At 40.9% G+C, this 20,235-nt stretch overlaps 1 protein-coding gene across 1 annotated transcript in view; it reads left to right on the top strand.

Moving 5' to 3' along the window:
• The first annotated feature begins 9,499 nt into the window (after positions 1-9,499).
• FMO2 (flavin containing monooxygenase 2) overlaps positions 9,500-20,235 on the top strand; it is a 19,842-nt gene continuing 9,106 nt past the window's right edge. The window contains exons 1-5 of the mRNA XM_023510836.1: positions 9,500-9,597; positions 9,951-10,088; positions 14,537-14,725; positions 15,791-15,953; positions 18,032-18,174. Coding sequence (XP_023366604.1) covers positions 9,957-10,088; positions 14,537-14,725; positions 15,791-15,953; positions 18,032-18,174 — 627 coding nt within the window. The 5' untranslated portion in view covers positions 9,500-9,597; positions 9,951-9,956. The remainder of the gene's footprint in view (positions 9,598-9,950; positions 10,089-14,536; positions 14,726-15,790; positions 15,954-18,031; positions 18,175-20,235) is intronic.

The following is a 20,235-nucleotide window of genomic DNA, read 5'->3' as shown; positions in this document are numbered from 1 at the left end:
CTCCAATCACTAAGCTTTCTTTATGGGCATGGATTTTTTTTTAATCAGTAATAAAATGTTGACAAGATGAACAAACTAATTTTTTTCCTGCATCTATATAGGACAGAAACCTATAAAACACTTAGAAATAGCTGAAAATTATTCAAGTCTCCTAGTAATGACTGGCTAGCTTATATTAGGCATACCTGCTCACTGAGAACATCTGTAAAAACTAGACAAGCCATTATTTTAAAAATACACATTTGCTTGGAGTATCAAGCAAAGAAAGCTAGCAGGGCAGCAAGAACAAAAATATGATGAAATAAAGAGGCTGGGCCTGGTGGCTCATGCCTGTAATCCTAGCACTCTGGGAGGCTGAGGTGAGTTGATTACCTGAGTTCACAGGTTTGAGATCAGCCTGAGCAAGAGTGAGACTCCATCTCTAAATGTAACTGGGCATTGGGGCAAGGGCCTGTAGTCCCAGCTACTTAGGAGGCTGAGGCAAGAAAATTGCTTGAGCCCAAGAGTTTGAGTTTGCTGTAAGCTGTGATGCCAGGGCACTCTACTAAGGGTGACAAGTGAGATTCTGTTTCAAAAAAAAAAAGAGGGTAGTGACTATGTCTCAGTGGGTAGGGTGCTGGCCCCATATTCTGAGGGTGGTGGGTTCGAACCCTGCCCCAGCCAAACTGCAACAACAAAAAAAAGCTGGGTGTTGTGGCAGGTGCCTGTAGTCCCAGCTACTCGGGAGGCTGAGGCAAGAGAATCACCTAAGCCCAAGAGCTGGAAGTTGCTGTGAGCTGTGACACTACAGTACTCTACCAGTGGTGATAAAGTCAGACTCTGTCTTAAACAAAAAAAAAAGAAAAAAGAAAAAGAAAGAAAGAAAGAAAAGAAGAAAGAGAAAGAGAGAGAGAAAGAGGGAGAGATGAAGAAGGAAGGAAGGAAGTTAGTTGTCACTGAAGATGAGCCTTATACCTTCATTTTTTGTTTAAGACATGAGCCATTTAGAAAGCAGCAATTGAGTGTAAGAACTATGGGCTTTTGGAAATACCAATAAGCTAAGGAGACAAAAATTAAAGTTCAAGGGAAAGTAGGGCTGCAAATATCCTAGGCCTTTCACTAGATTCATAAAAGGGTTTTAACTAGCCAAACTCAGCCTAAACTGCCTCTTAGAGCACCTGGAGCACCTCAGAGAGATAAGCTATGCACCTCATAGTAAAACTGATGGAGACTCCATGCCCATAGCACAATGGTTACAGTGCCAGCCACATGCAAAGAGGCTGACAGGTTCAAAACCAGCCTGGGCCAGCTAAAACAACAATGACAACTGCAACAAAAAAATAGCTGGGTGTAGTGGCAGGCACCTGTAGTCCTACCTACTTGGGAAGCTGAGGCAAGAGAATCATTTAAGCCCAAGAGTTTGAGGTTGCTGTGAGCTGTGACAGCATGGCATTCTACTGAGGGTGATAAAGTGAGACTCAATCTCAAAAAAATAAATAAATAAAATAATTGATAGAAACCAAACACAAGGAGAATAAGACAAGCCGCAGGGAAGTAAAAAGGGTTTGTTATCTTCAAAGGAACAACATTGAGACTTACATATGACTTCTCAACTGAGATGATGGAAGTCAGAAAGCAATGGAATGATATCTCCTAAGTGCTATGGAAAAAACATTGCCAATCCGGAGTTCCATGCCTTTGGAAAATATCTTCCGAAAATAAAATCGTCAGGCAGCGTTTTTCTTCAAAAAAAGAAGAAAACTGAGCTAACCACCAAAACCCACACTAAAGGAAATAATAGAGGTCTTTAGGGAAATGAAAATGATCCTAGATGAAAGCAGAAAAGTACTAAGGAATGAAGAGGTAAATATGTGTGTAAATTTAAATGAACATTGACTACATATGGCAGTAACTAAAGTGTCTTATGAGGTAGTAAACACCTGGATAATTAAATATACATGAGAATAGCATAACAAACTGTGTGAGGATAACAAATGAATCTAAAGTGTTATGTAGACCTTTTATTATCTTGGACATGGTAAAACTAAAAACATATCTTATACTTTAAGAAGGCAAGTCCTCATTAGTATAGTGGTGGTGGGAGGGAAAGGAAGCAAGAATGTATAGTGTAATTCCTAGGGAAACCCTTAAAAGAATAATAGAAAACAACCCCCCCAAAAAATGTTTGTTTTTTTTTTTTTGACAGAGCCTCAAGCTATCCCCACTGTGTAGAGTGCTGTGGCTTCACAGCTCACAGCAACCTCCAACTCCTGGGCTCAAGCGAGTCTCCTGCCTCAGCCTCCCAAGTAGCTGGGAGCATAGGTACCCGCCACAACGCCCGGCTATTTTTTGGTTGCAGCCGTCTTTGTTGTTTGGCGGGTCCGGGCTGGATTCGAACCCGCCACCTTATGTGTATGTGGCTGGCGCCTTAGCCACTTGAGCCACAGGCGCCAAGCCCCAAAAAATGTTTTTAAAGAAAAGTAGAGAACAATTTAATAAACAAGCTAATGAGGGAGAAGGAATACAAATATTTTATAAATCTAAAAGTTAGCACAAAAGAATAAAAAGAAAAGCATAGAACAAGTTCAGTAAATAGAATATAAATGGCAAAATGTTAGACTTACAGATTAAAAATTGTCAGGCAGCATTCAACAGGAATAGTGTATGACTCTGCAAATGGTTAAATTTGAGAAAATGGCAAAAACATATGTGGGAATGATGTCTAGGAAGAACATTAGGATAGGGTCGACCATGAGAATGAAATATTGTAAGGACTTTGAATTTTCTTCTGTTAATTAGAACTAATTCTGGACACAAATGCTATGGTTCCCCAATCTCTATCTTGGGAGGTGACAAAAAGAAATATGAAGGAAGAAGAACCAGCTATTGCATAGGCTCTCATTTATTTAATTACCTTGATTAACATCCCACAACACACTCCTCTCCCCATACATGCCATCTCTGAGTTTATCTGAGGCCATGATTAAAAACACATCCTGTGTATTTCAATGGCCTCAATTCAAAATAGTCTTTCTGTGTGATTTTCAGAATTTTCCTAAGTCTTTTGTGTATCAACTGTCTCATTCGAAAAAAATGTAGCTAATCAATATTTACTCTCTGATAAGATTATGGTAACAATCAAGCAAATTTATCTAGGTAAAATTTAATACTGCCTCATAAATAATAAGTACTACAACAATTAAAGAGATTATGAAGCCTCTCACAACCTTCCCTGGTAAGAATGTTTCCTATCTCTGCTCCAGCCTTCTTCCATCTGTTTTGAGCAGCAAACTCCACCCTGGTTTGTCAAGATAATCCCATACAAATTCTATCTTTCAGAAATGTCATCAAAATGTATTCCACGGGTGGGCAAATACTTCCTAGATATAATACCAAAAGTACAAATAAGAGAAAAAGGAAAAAATAGGTACATTGTACTTTATCAAAATCAATACTTTTGTTGTTCAAAGCACATCATTGAGAAAGTTAAAAGATAACCTGTAGTATGAGAGGAAATAATTGCAAATATTGTACCTGATAAAGGACTTGTGTCTAGAGAAAGGATTCTTACAACTCAATAATTGGGAGACAAAATAGGCAAAGGATCTGAATAGACATTTCTAAAGAAGATATCAAAATGGTCAGCAGGTGTATTCGTTTCCAATGCTATGTCAGAAGACATCCAACACATTTTTTTATTGCTTTTATTTGTCTGCTCCATCGGAGAAAAAGTGCAGATACATCATTCTTACAGGAGAAACCTCACTACTCAACTTGTGAGGAACAGAAATTCAAGAAAGAGGGGAAGACCATCATCTTCTGGCCCTGAGGAAAGGCTATATGGGAAGGTGCATTTTGTAAGGCAAGATGAAAAAAATCAACAAAGGATTACACGGTTTGCAGCAGAAGAAATGAGAAGGTCAAAGAAGAAAACCCATTTTCTTCTCTGAGATATGCAAGAGGAAGCCTGGACTTCATCCTGGAGATTGCTTTGAGAAGTATCACACTCAAAAAAATTATAAACAAAAATAAACAAAGACACTTCAATTATTTTACGTAAACTAAAATTGACAATAAAACCATGAGGTGAGTTCATATTTAAGTTTTTTTCTTTTAAAACAGTAGGATAATTATAAGTAGTCCACCAATGTCTTTCCCACCCAAAATAAGTAAATAAATAAGAGTATGCGGCTGCAGAAAAACTGGATTGGAAAGGGTTAAAAGATGCTCAACATCATTAGCCATTAGGAAAATGCAAATTGAAACCGCTAGGAGATACCACTTTCATATCCATTAGGATGACTACAACAAAAAAGGAAGATAGTAACAAATGTTGATATGGAGAAATTGGAGCCCTCATACATTGGTGGTAAGAATGTAAAATAGTACAGCTGCCTTGGAGACAGTTTGGCAGTTCCTCGAAAGGTTAAATATAGAGTTACCACAGGACCCAGCAACTTCACTCCTAGGTAAGTAGATACATATGTACGTACCCAAGAGAAGTGAAAACCATATTCATAATAAAACCTACACTGAACATTTTCATGAAAGCCAGAAAGTAGAAACAATCCCAAATGTCCATCAACTGACAGATAGATAAATAAAATATGGCATCCATATCATAAAATATTATTCAAAAATAAAAAGAAACAAAACTCTGATACATGCTACACTACGGTTGAGCCTGGAAAGCACTGTGCTAAGTAAAAGAAGTCAGTGACCAAAACGCCATATATGTTATAGTTTCCTTTATATGAAATTTCAGAATAGGCAAATACATAGAAATAGAAAGAAAATTAGTAGTTATATAGAGCTGAGGGTGAGGAGAGATTGAAGGGAAGTGGAGAGTGACTGATAATAGATACAGGGAGTTTGGGGAGGTGATGAAAATGTTTTAATATTTATTGTGGTGATGGTTGTTCAACTCTATTAAATTATTAAACACCATTCAATTTCACACTTCAAATGTCAAATGGGTATATTTCAGCTTTTTTTTCTTTCCTTTCTTTTTTTTTTTTTTTTTTTTTGAGTGAGTCTCACTATGTTGTTTTTGGTAGAGTGCGTGGCATCACAGCTCATAGCAACCTCAAATACCTGGACTTAAGTGATTCTCTTGCCTCAGCCTCCCAAGTAACTGGGACCACAGGCGCCCACCACAACACCCAGCTATTTTGTTGTTGTTGTTATTGCTATTTAGCAGGTCCTGGCTAGGTTCAAACCCACCAGCCTGTGTGCACTGAGCTATAGGCATCAAGCTTCAAATGGGTATATTTCAGTTATGAATGAAGTCAAAATAAAACTGCTTTTTAACAATGTAACCTAAACACGTATACCTTCCTATCAATATGAATTTTTTTTTTAAAAACTGCTTTTTAGAAATCTGGTCCATGGGTTCAATGCCTGTAGCTCAGTGGCTAGGGCATCAGCCACATACACTGAAGCTAGCAGGTTCGAACCTACCTGGGCTTGCCAAACCACAATGACGACAACAACAACAAAATAACCGGGCATTGTAGTGGGCACCTGTAGTCCCAGCTACTTGGGAGGCTGAGGCAAGACAATCGCATAAGTCCAAGAGTTTAAGATTGCTGTGAGCTGTGATGCCATTGCACTCTACCGGGCAACATAATAAGACTATCTCAAAAAAATAAAAAAATCTGGTCCATGTAACATTTCACTTTCTCAGTGCAGTTATGGATTTATTCCTTTCATGTGGCTTTCTCCCCACTTTGATGAGATTTGGGAAGGGATAGTAAATGTGCTTTCTCAGTTCACTCTCTTGATTAAGACATTCCCAAGAGATTATTTTGAAGAAGAACTGCCCCAGAAAATACCAGGCACATAGAAGGGATGGAACTATCTACATCCTACAAGAGGTAGAAATGAGTTTATCAAGACAGAAAAAGTCAAGTCCTGGTCAAGGAATATAAGAAGACTAGTATGGTTTTCATACGAGTCTAGTGGTCTAAAGGTCTAAAGCAACTTCAAGAGAGAACTTATCTTCATGACATTCTGCCCCTCAAGCAGTGTGACATGGTTTTAAGAAGTTTTCTCTTGAAGTATGTAATAGAAAGTTAAAAATGAATACAGAGATACCAGGGCTGATATGCTTTGTTTTCATGAAAGCTTCCACAGTAAAAGGAGCTTGGACTCTTCCAGGAAAGGGTCGGGCAATTGCAGGACCCCTAACCACACGGATGCATGAAGAGGGTCAGCAGCCTCTCAGTAACCAGGGTACTTTCAAATCAAACCCAACATCTTCTCAGCATTTCTGCACCTATCTTAAAACTTCAGCTGATAGTATTCTACTATGAGTATATATAAAAGAAACTTTAATTCATAATGATAGGATCTCAGATCTCATAGTTAGTGACCCTGCTCCACTCTCACATGCTGCCTCAGTCCCTCTATTGTCCACTAACAAGTGGTAATCTAACCTCTGTTTGAGCATTTATGACAATAGTTCACTACCTTACAAAGCACCTCATTCTATATTCATACAGCATCATTAGCTAGAAAGTTTTTCCTGATATTGAGGCAAATTCAGTTTGTCTGTGACTGAATGTGGTCCTAAATAGACTTTTGTTTACCCCAAATAGGCCTTGTATGACCTTTTCCATATAGCAGCCTTCTTGAAAGCAATTATTAAGTACTTTTCAACATGTATCATCCAGGCTAAGTATCAAAAGTCTCTTTAGGCTCAGCGCCAGTAGCACAATGGTTATGGCACCAACCACATACACTGTGGGTGGCAAGTTCAAGCCCAGCCCAGGCCTGCTAAACAACAATGACAACTGCAACAAAAATAGCTGGGCATTGTGGGGAGCACCTGTAGTCCCAGCTACCTGGGAGTCTGAGGCAAGAGAATAGCTTAAGCCCAAGAGTTTGAGGTTGCTGTGAGCTGTGATGCCACAGCACTCCGTGGAGGGCAACATAGTGAGACTCTGTCTCAAAAAAAAAAAAACTCTCTTCAGTGGCTCTTTGTGCAACAAAGTTTAAAAAGTTCATTGCCATCTTGGTTGTTCTTAAACTCTCTGGTAGCTAAGCCAAGCTTGTTTTCACATTCTTAAAATAGGGATGGGTGGTATTGTCTATGGCCCTGAACTAGCGAAATGAATTTATCTATGTGACAGTATTTAGGCATTTATCCAGATAAAATGACTTAAATTTTAATTTAAAACACTTTGTAAAATTAGATAGTATTAAAAATGTGTCTGCTGGGCAGTGCCTGTGGCTCAAAGGAGTAGGGCTCCAGCCCCATATATCGGAGGTGGCAGGTTCAAACCTGGCCCCAGCCAAAAACTACAAAAAAAAAGTGTCTGCTTTCTAGAGACAACTCAGCAAAGCACATCAGAAACTTGCAACTGTAACTACAGCCTGAGGACATACCTGAAATTTCTAGGAAGCTTATTAGAAGTAAAGTATCTCAGGCCCACCCCATATCTACAAAATCTCCATCAGCATTCTAACAAGATCCCCGATTGGTTCATGCATACATTAAAGTGTAAGGAGCACTGTAGACTTAAAAATGAGCCAACACTTTCACTCAGGAATTTCTGTGTTAGGCATTGATCCTGAAAAAATGATCGGGTAAGTATGGAAGAAATGTACATGAAGTACGCTGAATTTTTATAATAGCAAAATCTTAGGAAAGTTTACTAATAGAAAATTGTCCAGGTGCTTTAGAGCTCCCTTCCACAAGTGGTACACTCAGGTATGCCAAGGACCAACGAGTTGAGGAAACCATTGACTACATGACATTCTTTGGGGAAGCTTATTGGTCCTTGGCACACACCTAAGTATGATTTGCCAGCCAGGGCTAACTTGTAGAGCAAGCTTGTTAGCTGGTACTGGTGCCAAGAAGATGCCTGCTCCTCAGTTCCTGTGCCGCTCTGAACGTAGGTGTCTGAGACATAATGCATGCTTGGCACAAGACGGCATGAATACCCTCCCATAGGTTGTCTCTGGGGGAGAACTGAGCCAGCCACCTCTGTCACCTCTCAAGGGTTGAGAAAACTAATTTGCTAGCACATCTAGGTATTTTATTTTCTCTATACAAAACACAGTTATTTCCAGCAGAGCTTCCACTGATATCATAACTAATCAGAGAAGAGACAGTGAAGATACAGTCGGAGAATTTTTCACGGGCTGTTTACAAAATTTGTGGCCCAACCGTCAACAAAGTAGATTAATTTGGGTTGTTTTTTTTTTTTTAACTTTTTAACTGAGAATTGTGTTCAGCTCTTTTGTTCCTTACTCACTGATCATCACTTTAGTTGTGGTTACTTCTGTCATGGAGCTGCTTTATTTATTAGACAGAGAAAGCCTTTTATCACAACCAAATTCACTTTGGGAAATGTCAGGGAACATGATGTTTCCTGAACACCTTATTTAACATTATAAAACAATCTTTCAATCCTATATCCCAGAGCTCCCTTCCCTGCTTTTTTTTTTATTTATCTATACCTTTCATTACCATTTACTGCTTATTTTATTTGATTGACTGATTGTCTGACTCCCTCCCCTGGAATACAAGCTCCTCGAGGGTGAGGAATTTGTCATTTGCCCATTGTTATATCTGCAGCACTTAGAAGGTGTCTGGCACCTAGGAAGTGTTCACTAGATATTTGCTGAATAGATTTAAATAAAGCATCTCAGGGTCCTTAGAATCACTGACCTTGGATTGGGGAATGGAGTCTTTCATTTCCATCATTTAGCCAACATCTAAGGTATACAAAGGATTGGTAGTCTCGTAACTTAGTCTTCTAATAAATGTTAGTGCTAATATCTGAAATTGTAAACACAGGTAAGCTATCCAGTTCTATACCAAACCAAAAAGAAGACAGTAGAAAGGAAGATCTTAGAAATCTCATAAGGATCATCCAACCCAGCATATACACAAGCAGAAAAATCAAGATGAGTCTGGGCAGGGTGAGCAGTCTGGGAACAGGTAACCACAGTGTGCCAGAATCCAGAAACCATCGAGTCTGAGATAACCAGGCCAGAACACAATCTGCCTTGTTCACCCAGGCACAGTGATATGTCACAAATACTGCCTGCCACTTAGAAGTCAATATTTGTTAGATGGTTGACTATGAAATGCAACCATGAAAAACGCTGCGATAGGTACAAAGGTATTTGAATTACTAGAAAGTGAAACATCAAGTTGGCAATTAGACTCCAATTCCATGTCTGTTTGTAGATGTGTATGTATCAGTTAGGTGAGATATCAAAAATATCAGTAGTGGTTATTTCTGGGTGGTGAGATTAGCTGTAATTTTAACTTCTTTTTATTTATCTCCATTTGCTCATTTTGCTAAGGAACATTTATTACATCATTATAAAAAGGATTTTTAAACTACCTGCATCCTACATGTACAAGTGCATACGCTGTTACTGCGAAGACATTCCACTGTTACTCTGGACCTCGGCGTGTTGCTTGATTTTAGGATCCTGATAGCCTTTGGAGTCCAGCTGGCACAGTGCTGAAGGAGGAGGAGATGCTCCTCCCATGTCTCACAGCCACCTCCAACTCTTAAAAACACTTCTGACCGCCTCCTAGCACACACTCAAGGAAGAAAACTATCCCGTGAAAGGTCACAAAAGGCAAAAACAAAGGTAAGGATGATAGCTGGGGAAAGAAGCGGACGAGGAAAAGCTCAGCAGTCTAACCAGAGATTTGGCTCATGTCCCTAGCATCCTGTTTTATTAAACACTTTGGCTTTGTTAAGCGGTTTGCTTTTAAACATTAAACCAAGATGTTGTAAACAAGGTTTGCAACAAAGTCCGTAAGACAACTTAGCATTTCTCAAGGGGAAGAAGGGACAGGGGTTTGTCTGGCATTTTATTCAATCAGTGCTGCTAATTAACACTACTGCTACAGTGTGTAAAGCCGATTACTTGATCATTCCAAAAGGGTACTCTTACATTTGTCCCAGGCAAGCAATATTCATTGACCAACTCCTTGGCAGAAGCCAATGGCAAAAAAGGTGGCAGTGATCGGAGCCGGGGTCAGTGGGCTAATCTCTCTGAAGTGCTGTGTGGATGAAGGACTGGAGCCCACCTGCTTTGAGAGGACTGAAGATATCGGAGGGCTATGGAGGTTCAAAGTAAGTGAGGTTCTCTGATGTTTCCAACAGGTTGTGCTGCTATTTCAGGGTGAATTATAGCTACTGATGGGCCTTTCTAAGAAATTTCTTAAGCAACTTTGATCATTCTCTAATATGCTAATTAGAGGTTATACAAATATTAGAGAACATTTTACAAAATAGAAGTAACAAGATTCTTTCCAGGATGCCACTTCCATTTCAATCATGGAGCCAAATGCTTCTTCAGAGGATGTGCTCCCATCACTATTACTTTTACCTAACAAATAGACCAGTTTTTTTTGTTTTGTTTTGTTTTGTTTTGTTTTTGCTGAGCTTTACTGATGACAGACACTTCAGTATACTTGCTATGAAATTCTTCATTCAATATGTTTTATTAATTAGGTTCATTCTTTCAGTCAAACCCAAATATTGATAATGCTAACTGTCCTTCAGAATTCACATGAAATCATTTCTTGGCCTTTTGGCTAAGATCAAGTGCAGAATTTGCATGAAAATTAGGAAGATTTGTGGATAGACAGCTCTATCTTTACAAGATAGATTTACAATTATTCCTTCCTGCAACCTTTGAATGTGTACTAGCTCACCACCCACCTGTGAGTTCTTGGGCAAGTCATTTACATCCCTGTGCCCCAGTTTACTGGGTTACATGTGAGCATAATAAGTGTGATTATCTTCCAGTGCTATTTTGAAGATTAAGGGAGGTGATTCACATAAAGAACTTAGAACTATTCCTGGCTTATAATAGAGTTAAATAAATGTTTGCTACTACTAATAATAACTATATGTTTAATATCTGAGCCAACAGAAAATGGGGGAGGTTAAGTGAGTGGGGGAGGTCACACAACTGGGGGAATTGACATTCAAACCTAAGCATAGGTGACTGCTAAGCAGCTAAATTGCTATTTCTAATTGTGCCCTAACTTGCATTGTTGCTCAAAAAGATTAAACAGAAATTTAAGTTTAGAACTCAAGAGCAACGACTTTAGGATTATGTATTAGGTATATCTAAGTGGGGTATTAAAACTCATGAGAACACTGGTGTGCTCTCACCTAATAGGCACAATGTTAGGGTACATGACACACCTCCTGGGTGAGGGGGACAATTACAATTTGGACTCTACCTAATAAATTTAAGCAATATTACTTAATCATCTGTGCCATCATATTAATCTGAAATAAAAAAAAAACACACACACACAAGAACAATCCAGATGGAGGCAAAAGGTTTAATCCATGAAAAGCAAACTCTCATTTAGCAGAGACCATCCAGGGCTCTCCCTACTGACTGACCAGTTAAGGTCACACAGCACTTGTGCTTTGCCAGTACAAACTGTATCTCATGCCAAAAGGGATGTTTTTAACACGAGGTTTTTCAAATGCATATGACTATTAAATACACATAGAGAGGTTCTTAAGATACTGATTCCTGGGCACTAGCCCAGACCTGCTTAATCAAAATCTTTTGAGGATTTTTAATAAGAGTCTCAAATGATGGCAGTGCCTGTGCTCAGTGGGTAGGGCACTGGCCACCTACACCCAGGCTGGTGGGTTCGAACCCAGTCCAGGCCAGCTAAACAATAAAGATGACCACAAGAAAAAAATAGCTGGGCGTTGTGGTGGGCACCTGTAGTCCCATCTACTTGGGAGGCTGAGGCAAAAGAATCGCTTAAGCCCAAGAATTTGAGGTTGCTGTGAGCTACGGCACCATAGCACTCTACCAAAGGGTGACACAGTGAGGACTCTATCTCCAAAAAAAAAAAAAGAGTCTCAAATGAATCTTATGATGAGGCAAGTTTGGCAAACATTGCTCAAATACCAAATAAGACATATATTCATTCAACCATCCAAACACACTCAGAATTAATGATGGAGAAGACAGAAGTTAATCATTACATGAGACAGGTAACCTTGCAGAAAGGAAAACTCAAAAAGCAGCTTGATCATCTCATACTAACAGCCATTCATTAGAATCATGACAGAGTATCCTGAAAGGGTGATATAACATGGTAGATCCTGGTCCACTATAGGTTCACATATACAAAGTGTCCCAAAAGTTGCCCCTAAAAAGTTGCCCATCATACACAGGGAAAATGGGAAAATGTAACTAAATGTGCCTTTATTTACAAAATATTCCCTACAAAATTTTACAAAGAGGCAGTCAACACACAGAGAATATTTTGTAAATATTTTGTTCAATCTGAAATATCACTTTCTCCCTAAACATGTCACTTCCCCAAGATCCAATATTCAATACAAATTTATTTTCTCATGTTCTGTGAGCAGGTCATATAGGCAAAGTGACACTCCCCCCCCCAAAAAAAATGCTGAAGTAGATAAGAAACCAAAGAACGAGGCAGGCAAATCCAGTTTGTTGCATGGGATGATTTATTAGGGGGACTTAGGGACAGGCGCATGGTCTGAGATGGCCACATGACAGATAAATCTCTGTACTTCCCTGGACCATGAAAGCTAAACACACTACTCATGGAAAAAGCCCTGTAGTAGACATGAGTGGATAAAGGAATAAGTGATGAATGAATAAATGAGAAAAGAAGAAAGAGAAGCAGGGAGTGAGGTAGGAAGATATTTACAAACAGGCCTACAGTTGGCAAATATTCTATGTATGGCTGTTAATTGACATGATCTGGGAGCAAACATCATATTAGCTTTGTGACCCATACTGGGTTGATAATCCCTGAAATGAGGACACAGTGAGGTCCAGTAAGTATAAAGAGCTTTGCTTATAGAAGACACAAGATATCACAAGTTTACTCTTACAATACTTCGTTTGAAATTAAATACAAGGCAGCACCTGTGGCTCAAGGGGTAGGGTGCCGGCCCCATATACAGGAGGTGGTGGGTTCAAACCCGGCCCCAGTCAAAAATAAACAAACAAAAAATACTGAAATTAAATACAACCTCATACAGAAAATGTCAGAAGCTCATGTTTAATAATTGTACATGTGCATTTGCCAGGTGAGTTTGACGCCAGTCAAAGGCAGCTTCTTATACTGCAGTGAACAGGGAGCTATAACTGACGGCTTTGCTAAAGCTTATCGCTTCCTCAATAATGATAGACACTACCATTGAATACCTAGTACTTCCTTATTTTATAGATGAGAGGACTGAGATTCAGGGACACCATGTGGTTCAGGCTCACACAGTCTGAAAGAGAAAGATTTAAACTCATATCTATCTCCAAAGACCAAGTTCCTTCTGCTAGTCTACGCTGCTTGGTCAATGTTGTCAAAAATCTTTATGTAAAGATTGGGCAGGAAAAGTAATGATTTTCTATGCATAATGATGAGAAATGAACATGCATAAGTGATTTATTGTGGCTGGATTCGAGTGAATATTTACTTTTCTTATTTTACCACTCTGTGGAAGAGACTATGGTCTTAATAATGCTTAAGGCTAATTTACTTCAATTAAGAAACAACAACTAAGAAAATGACATGAAAGCTATGTTAACCAATTGGATCAAAGTATTTCAAATTGTATATAGAAACAACACACTGTACCCCATGATAGTATTAATGTACACAGCTATGATTCAATAAAAAAAAAAAGGAAGAAAGAAAGAAATTCCTCCAGGCTTTCTGAGTCAAATAGTAACCTGATTTACTGGATTTACCTGATTACTTGATTTACCTGGATTATGCCTTAGTCTCTTCATATGCAGAAGTATCTATAGAAGACTTCTTGAGTACCGTCACTTAAATGTTCTTCTAAAAGCCTCTTTGGTCACATGCTGATTTCAGAAACACTGAATCACCATGCTTGACTCTTTAGGTGACTTAAGAACATTATGCAGGGTGCTACTTGTAGAGAAAATTATAAACCCAACCCTAGCATGTGCTACCCAGGTTTTACCAAAGCACAGTTGTTGACAATTAGAATCAAGTTTAAGGTTTGATTTGTGTGAGCTATTCACCTTTATCACTTGAAGACGGTTGATTTGTGTGAAGCATAAACTAAAGGCAGAGGGGTTCAGAGGGAGTGAAGACTCCCTGACTCCAAAAGGACTCGTTTTACTTGGAATTTTCTATTATGCTCTCTGTCCAGTGTGCCAGGGTTTATCCATTCCTAAAGAGGTAAAGGTAAGAGACTTCCCCTGGAGGAATTTAGGAAAGGAGCTGGTTGTCTCAAAGATGGACATTAAATAGGCAGAGAGACCTGGGATGTGAACTACCTTAGTATGCACCAAAAGAATAGACCCCACACCTACTAATGCCAATATCACCCCCAGTGAGTGACACTGGTCCACAGTAAACAGGTCCCATCACACAGGATGATGGTGTACACAGGATGCAACTCATCACCTACACGATTCAACTCATCACCTAAACATTCCACTCACAGGAAGTTCGATGTAGGAAGAAGAGCAGGAAGCCAGGAAATTTTTTGGAATGCATATTTATGACTAATTACTTTATTTGCTTCTTTAGGAAAATGTGGAAGATGGCCGAGCGAGCATCTATCAATCTGTCATCACCAACACCAGCAAAGAAATGTCCTGTTTCAGTGACTTTCCAATGCCTGAAGATTTCCCAAACTTCTTGCACAATTCTAAACTTATGAAATACTTCAGGATTTTTGCCGAAAATTTTGACCTTTTAAAATACATTCAGTTCCAGGTATTGTATTTTGGGGGAGAATGGGTTTCTCTACATTAATTCAGCTGGCATTTAAATAAGAAAGTTACTCCGATAATAAAAGAAATTGAGAATACAGTATCCTGCCCTAAGTTTTTTGAAAGATAGTGCCCATTATACCTGTTAGAATTTACTCGTCCTCCTCCCCACTTCCACCTGCTTAATTTTCACTGAGTTTTACTTCTATACACAAAGTATTGATGGATTAGTTTCATGCCATAATAAGCCATGTGTGTTTTCAGAGAGGTAAAAGCATCTATGGCCATACCACCCTGAACGCGCCTGATCTCATCTGATCTCGGAAGCTAAGCAGGGTCGGGCCTGGTTAGTGCTTGGATGGGAGAGAGGTAAAAGCAGACAAAGGTTATTAAAGGACAAAAATAAGGAGGATTATATAATTATCTTGATGTAATCATCTTTGGCTATAAAGAATAATAACAAGGGAGATGCCAGTCTGGGACTGGACAGGCAGTGGCTGGGCAAATGTACTTGCAGAAGTTTTTTTGTTTTTTGTTTTTTGTTTTTTTGTTTTTTTGCAGTTTTTGGCCAGGGTCGGGTTTGAACCCGCTACCTCCAGTATATGGGGCCAGCACCCTACTCCTTTAAGCCACAGGTGCGGCCCCAAGAGTGTTTTTTGTGCAAGGTTGACGTTTTTGTAGTCCTCCTTGTTATCAGGACTATAAATGTGAGAACACTCTTTCTGGCCTTCCCTGGCTCTGTTTGTCAGGGTTTTCTTAACATTAGTGACTCCATTTTTACATGACAACTTTTGCAAGACCCTGCCTTTCTTTTCTTTTCTCTCTCAAGTTGTTACTCAGTACTCGACACTCTCAACAGTCTGGTCTCCACTGCCAAGGCAGGCCTCTTGCACTAAGAGAAAGACACTTAGCAGTCTTTGCCTTGAGTGGCCTGAAATTGGATTGAGATGAGTGAAACCCAAATGGAGTTATTTATCACATTCTATCCACCTCTACTGCCAGGACCCTGAACAAGTTCTCTGCTGTGCCAGAGTAATCCTCAATGATGCCTTCTCTGTATTTGTTCAAGACAATCGTCCTTAGTGTAAAAAAATGTCCAGATTTTCCATCCTCTGGCCAATGGAAGGTTGTTACCCAGAGCCACGGCAAGGAGCAAAGTGCCATCTTCGACGCAGTTATGGTTTGCAGCGGCCACCACATCATACCTCACATCCCACTGAAGTCATTTCCAGGTAAGATCCTGCCGATTCCCAGCTTCTTGAAGCAGGTTTCCAGGTCCTTGATGTGCAGTTTGGATTGGCCAGCAGGCTTCACTGCTGCAACTGAATACAGCCCCGAGACTGGGGGAGAGCTGGGAAGACGAACGGCGCCAAACACAGCCTTCCTTTCTATTGACCTACTTAGGTCTTCATTACACAGGCAGCTCAGCTAATATCCCGCAAGGTCACTAAGTTTTCCCTAGAATTTCAGAGAATTCTCATCCAAGCTGGTTTTCTGTTGGAGAGGACATTTTAGCCATGTGCCTGCCTTTGTCTATGCCACCAAACACCTGTGAGTGTTTGGAAGGCTAGACCTTACAGACTTTTCCTCACAGCAATGCTAGTGGAGAGGGGTTCCTATGGAAAGGTCTTAGAAAGAAATGCTCCTACAGGTTAGTGGTGGGGAGAGGAATGCCAGAATAGAACCTTGCATCCATCTGCTCTGGTGCCCGCCAGCCCTTCCCACCCAGGACACGCTTCCAAGGCTCCCAGGGAAACATTTAACACAGTGCTTCGTCATGCAGGCCTCACATTACCATCACCTGCGAAGCTTCTACAGCCCTGATACCTGGGGCTCCAGCCTCCCAGACTGAAATGCTATAGGGTAGGGCTAAGTCAATGGAAGTTTGCTCAAGGGATTTTTAACACATGTATACAGTCAGGATTGAGATCTGCTAATCTAAAGCAGCGGTCCTCAGATAGAATCACCTGGAGAGCCTCTCAAAATTCAAATTGCTGGGCGGGGCCACTCCTCCAGTATTTCTGATTTAGTAGGTGCTATGCTTTGAATGTCCTCCCCCCCTCCAAAAAAACCTCACATTGAAATTAATCCCCAATGTGGCAGTATGGAGAGGTGGGGCCTTTAGGAGGTGGTGGATCATAAAAGTTCTGCCCTTGTGGATTAATGGATTAATCTATTCATGACTTAATGAATAAAAGGGTTTATAGATTAATGAGTTATCATGGGAATGGAATGGCAGTTTTATAAGGAAAGGAAGAGACCCCTGAACATAGCACATTAGCTCGCTCAGCCCCCTTGCCAGGTGACACCCTGCATGGCCTCAGGACCCTTCTGGGCATCAACGCCAGCAAGAAGGCTCTCATCAGATGCAGCCCGCAACCTTGGACTTCTCGGCTTCCATAACTATAAGAAATAAATTCCTTTCCTTATAAAACACCTGGCTGCAGGTATTCTCTTAAAAGCAACAGAAAATGGGCTAAAAGGTATGGCATGAGGCCGAACATAATGCATTTCTAACAAGTCCTAAATCAGTGGTTCTCAACCTTCCTAATGCCGCAAACTTTTAATACAGTCCAAGGGGGTCGCAACCCACAGGTTGAGAACCAGTGTCCTAGATGACACTGAGGTTGCTTGCCAAGAGACGGCACTTTAAGAACCAATAATTTAAAGATTCTTCCAAGTAACCACACTATCAACAGTAAATACTTGAGTAAAGTCGTGTCTTCCAGGGAAATGTAATAGCAGTAACTAAGAAAGGACACAGAGAGGCTTGTCTGCAATTAACAACCAATAAGTCACCAACGTGCTGCAACATGGAAGCCACCCCTCAGCTCCTGCATGTCTAGCTTTCAGCTTAGTTTTGGCTTTTTCAAAATAAGAATGCTAAATATTATTCTAATTATTATATAATTAGAATAGCAGCATGTCATAATACATTTCAGAAATATTTAAAGGACTATCAGCTATGTGATATTAAAGTGTCATCATACAGTTCAAAATAGTATAATGAGTAGTCAGAAGCCAGCATGGGACTCTGCTGTACCCCTCCCCCCACCATTTGTTTGATAAATAGCAACATGCTCACTCTGAAATCAACGCTTTGGTTCTGTACCAAATGCACAGTCCCTAACTTTTCTTATTTGCTTCAAACTTTGAGTTCGCCAGTTGGCCCTGTTGGTGACTCTTGAGGGGAAGAGGCAAAACAAATGATTGACTCCAGAAAGGAAAAGTTTGACCATGCAGTTTCACTTCAATTACCTTGACATGGTGCCTCAGATGTTCACAGCCTTCTCTCTTCTTCTCCCTGAAGGTATCGAGAAGTTCAAAGGCCAATATTTCCATAGCCGCCAGTACAAGCACCCAGATGGATTTGAGGGGAAACGCATCCTGGTGATTGGAACAGGAAACTCCGCCTCAGATATTGCCGTTGAGCTGAGTAAGAAGGCTGCTCAGGTGCGATGCACTCTGCTTCCCTTGGGCCTCAGGTGGGGGAAGGAGGAAAGGGGAAGGAGCCCCGGCTGGATAATCAAGGCTCCATTGCTCCCTGCCTGACTGGTCCCCCTGGGGCAGTGGTTCTCAACCTTCCTGATGCCGCGACCCTTTAATACAGTTCCTCATGTTGTGGTGACCCCCAACCATAAAATTATTTTCATTGCTACTTCATAACTGTACTTTTGCCACTGTTATGAATCGTAATGTAAATATCTGATATGCAGGATGTATTTTCATTGGTCATGACCCACAGGTTGAGAACTGCTGCCTTGGGTGGTATCATTGAAAATCTACAAGTCGAAAAGCCAGAATTTACCTCCCAGATCTGTCACTAACAAGCCATGTACCCTGGAGTGAATCATCTCACTTCCCTGGGCAGTAGGTCACTCATTTTTAAAATGGGAAGTTTTGACCAGATGATTTTCCATTTAAAAGGCCTGTTTCTAGCAAGGGAATTAATGAGATATTGACCTGTTCCTTTCATGTGTGGGGGGGGTGCCTTTTAGTAATTTAGTGCATATTTCAATTACATTTGAAATGTAGATGATCCTCAGTTACCCAAGTTTCATGAAAAGAAAGATTAAACAGAAGATAAGACTCCCAACTAAGACCATAGATATTAGGGTGCCCCCTGAGGCCTTCCAGCCACTGTTGTCTTTGCTCCTGTTCAAGAATGACACCAGCTGACCTCCTGAAGGGTCAGACATTAGAAGACGTTGATGTTGACAGAGATGGTTGGGAATAGAAGAACATAAATCCTTTCTGGAAAGGCAGACCTAGGCAAGCTGGGAACACAGCCCAGGGTCCCTCTCAGCAGGGCTGCAGCAGATCCACTTACAATCACACTAGCCTCTCAGCCTGGGCTCTCTGGCGACACAGGCCTTCCCATGGCCACATCCACAACCAGAAAACCCTTCCTGTCCTGCATCTCGCACATTCAGGGCTTGAGATGCCCAGGAGCAAATGTGATAAATACACAGGGCATCTGCCCAGCAGGTTAATGAAGGGGCTACACGGGGAGCTATCAGAGTCACCAGTCGGTCAGCATCGCTCGGTACCAACCTGGGGACAGAGCAGGGCACTAAGACCAGAAACAGGATTACTAGACCTGAGAAGTCTTCACCTTTTTTTGTGAAAAGAAATCGCTTCTCATTTTTTGAAGCTGTAAGAGCTCGGTGTGAAAAAGTGAGGCAGGCCGGGCATGGTGGCTCACACCTGTAACCCCAGCACTCTGGGAGGCCGAGGCAGGTGGAATGACTGAGCTCATGAGTTTGAGACCAACCTGAGCTAGAGCAAAACTCCATCTCTAAAAAACTAGCCAGGCCTTGTGGCGGGCACCTGTAGTCCCAGCTACTTGAGAGGCTGAGGCAAGAGGATTGCTCCAGCCCAGGAGTTTGTGGTTTCTGTGAGTTAAGATGCCATGACACTCTACCAAGGGTTACCAAGTGAGACTCTGTCTCAAAAAAACAAAAAAGAACAAGTGAGGAGGCACCAGCTATAGAAGCTTGGAGCAGAGCGGAGCAGGAAAGAGGGAGGCAGCAGTCCCAGGCTACTTCATGCTAGGAACACCTGCAGAGCTTCAGGAAAGGAATGTGGAGGGCAGAGTGACAGGAGCTGACACAGCCGCCAGCCAAGTGAAGACCCACCCTGGACCACTGCCTGTTATCAGGTCAGTCCTTGGACTTAGATCTTCCAAAGATATCAAATCTTGGATTTTGAGAGCCAGTTCCTTATATGGAGCTTGCCATGTCAAAAGCCTGTTTATAGGACCACATTCATGAGTAAGAAACTACCTTCGCTGTATTTTGATGCTTTACAGCTCCTTTAAACAATCTTTTGCATGGAGTGTCTCTTCGGTATTTATTAGAGCACTAATATAAATCTACAATTGTTTTTCTAGAAAGATTCACGGCTCAGCGCCTATAGCTCAACCGGCTGAGGTGCCAGCCACGTACACCTAAGGTGGCAGGTTTGAATCCCCAGCCCAGACCCGCCAAACAACAATGACGGCTGCAACCAAAA

The sequence above is a fragment of the Otolemur garnettii genome, unplaced genomic scaffold, assembly GCF_000181295.1.
Source record: "Otolemur garnettii isolate 467f Iridium unplaced genomic scaffold, OtoGar3 scaffold00016, whole genome shotgun sequence".
NCBI classification, from domain to species: Eukaryota; Metazoa; Chordata; class Mammalia; order Primates; family Galagidae; genus Otolemur; species Otolemur garnettii.
This window is presented reverse-complemented; position numbering and strand designations above follow the sequence as displayed.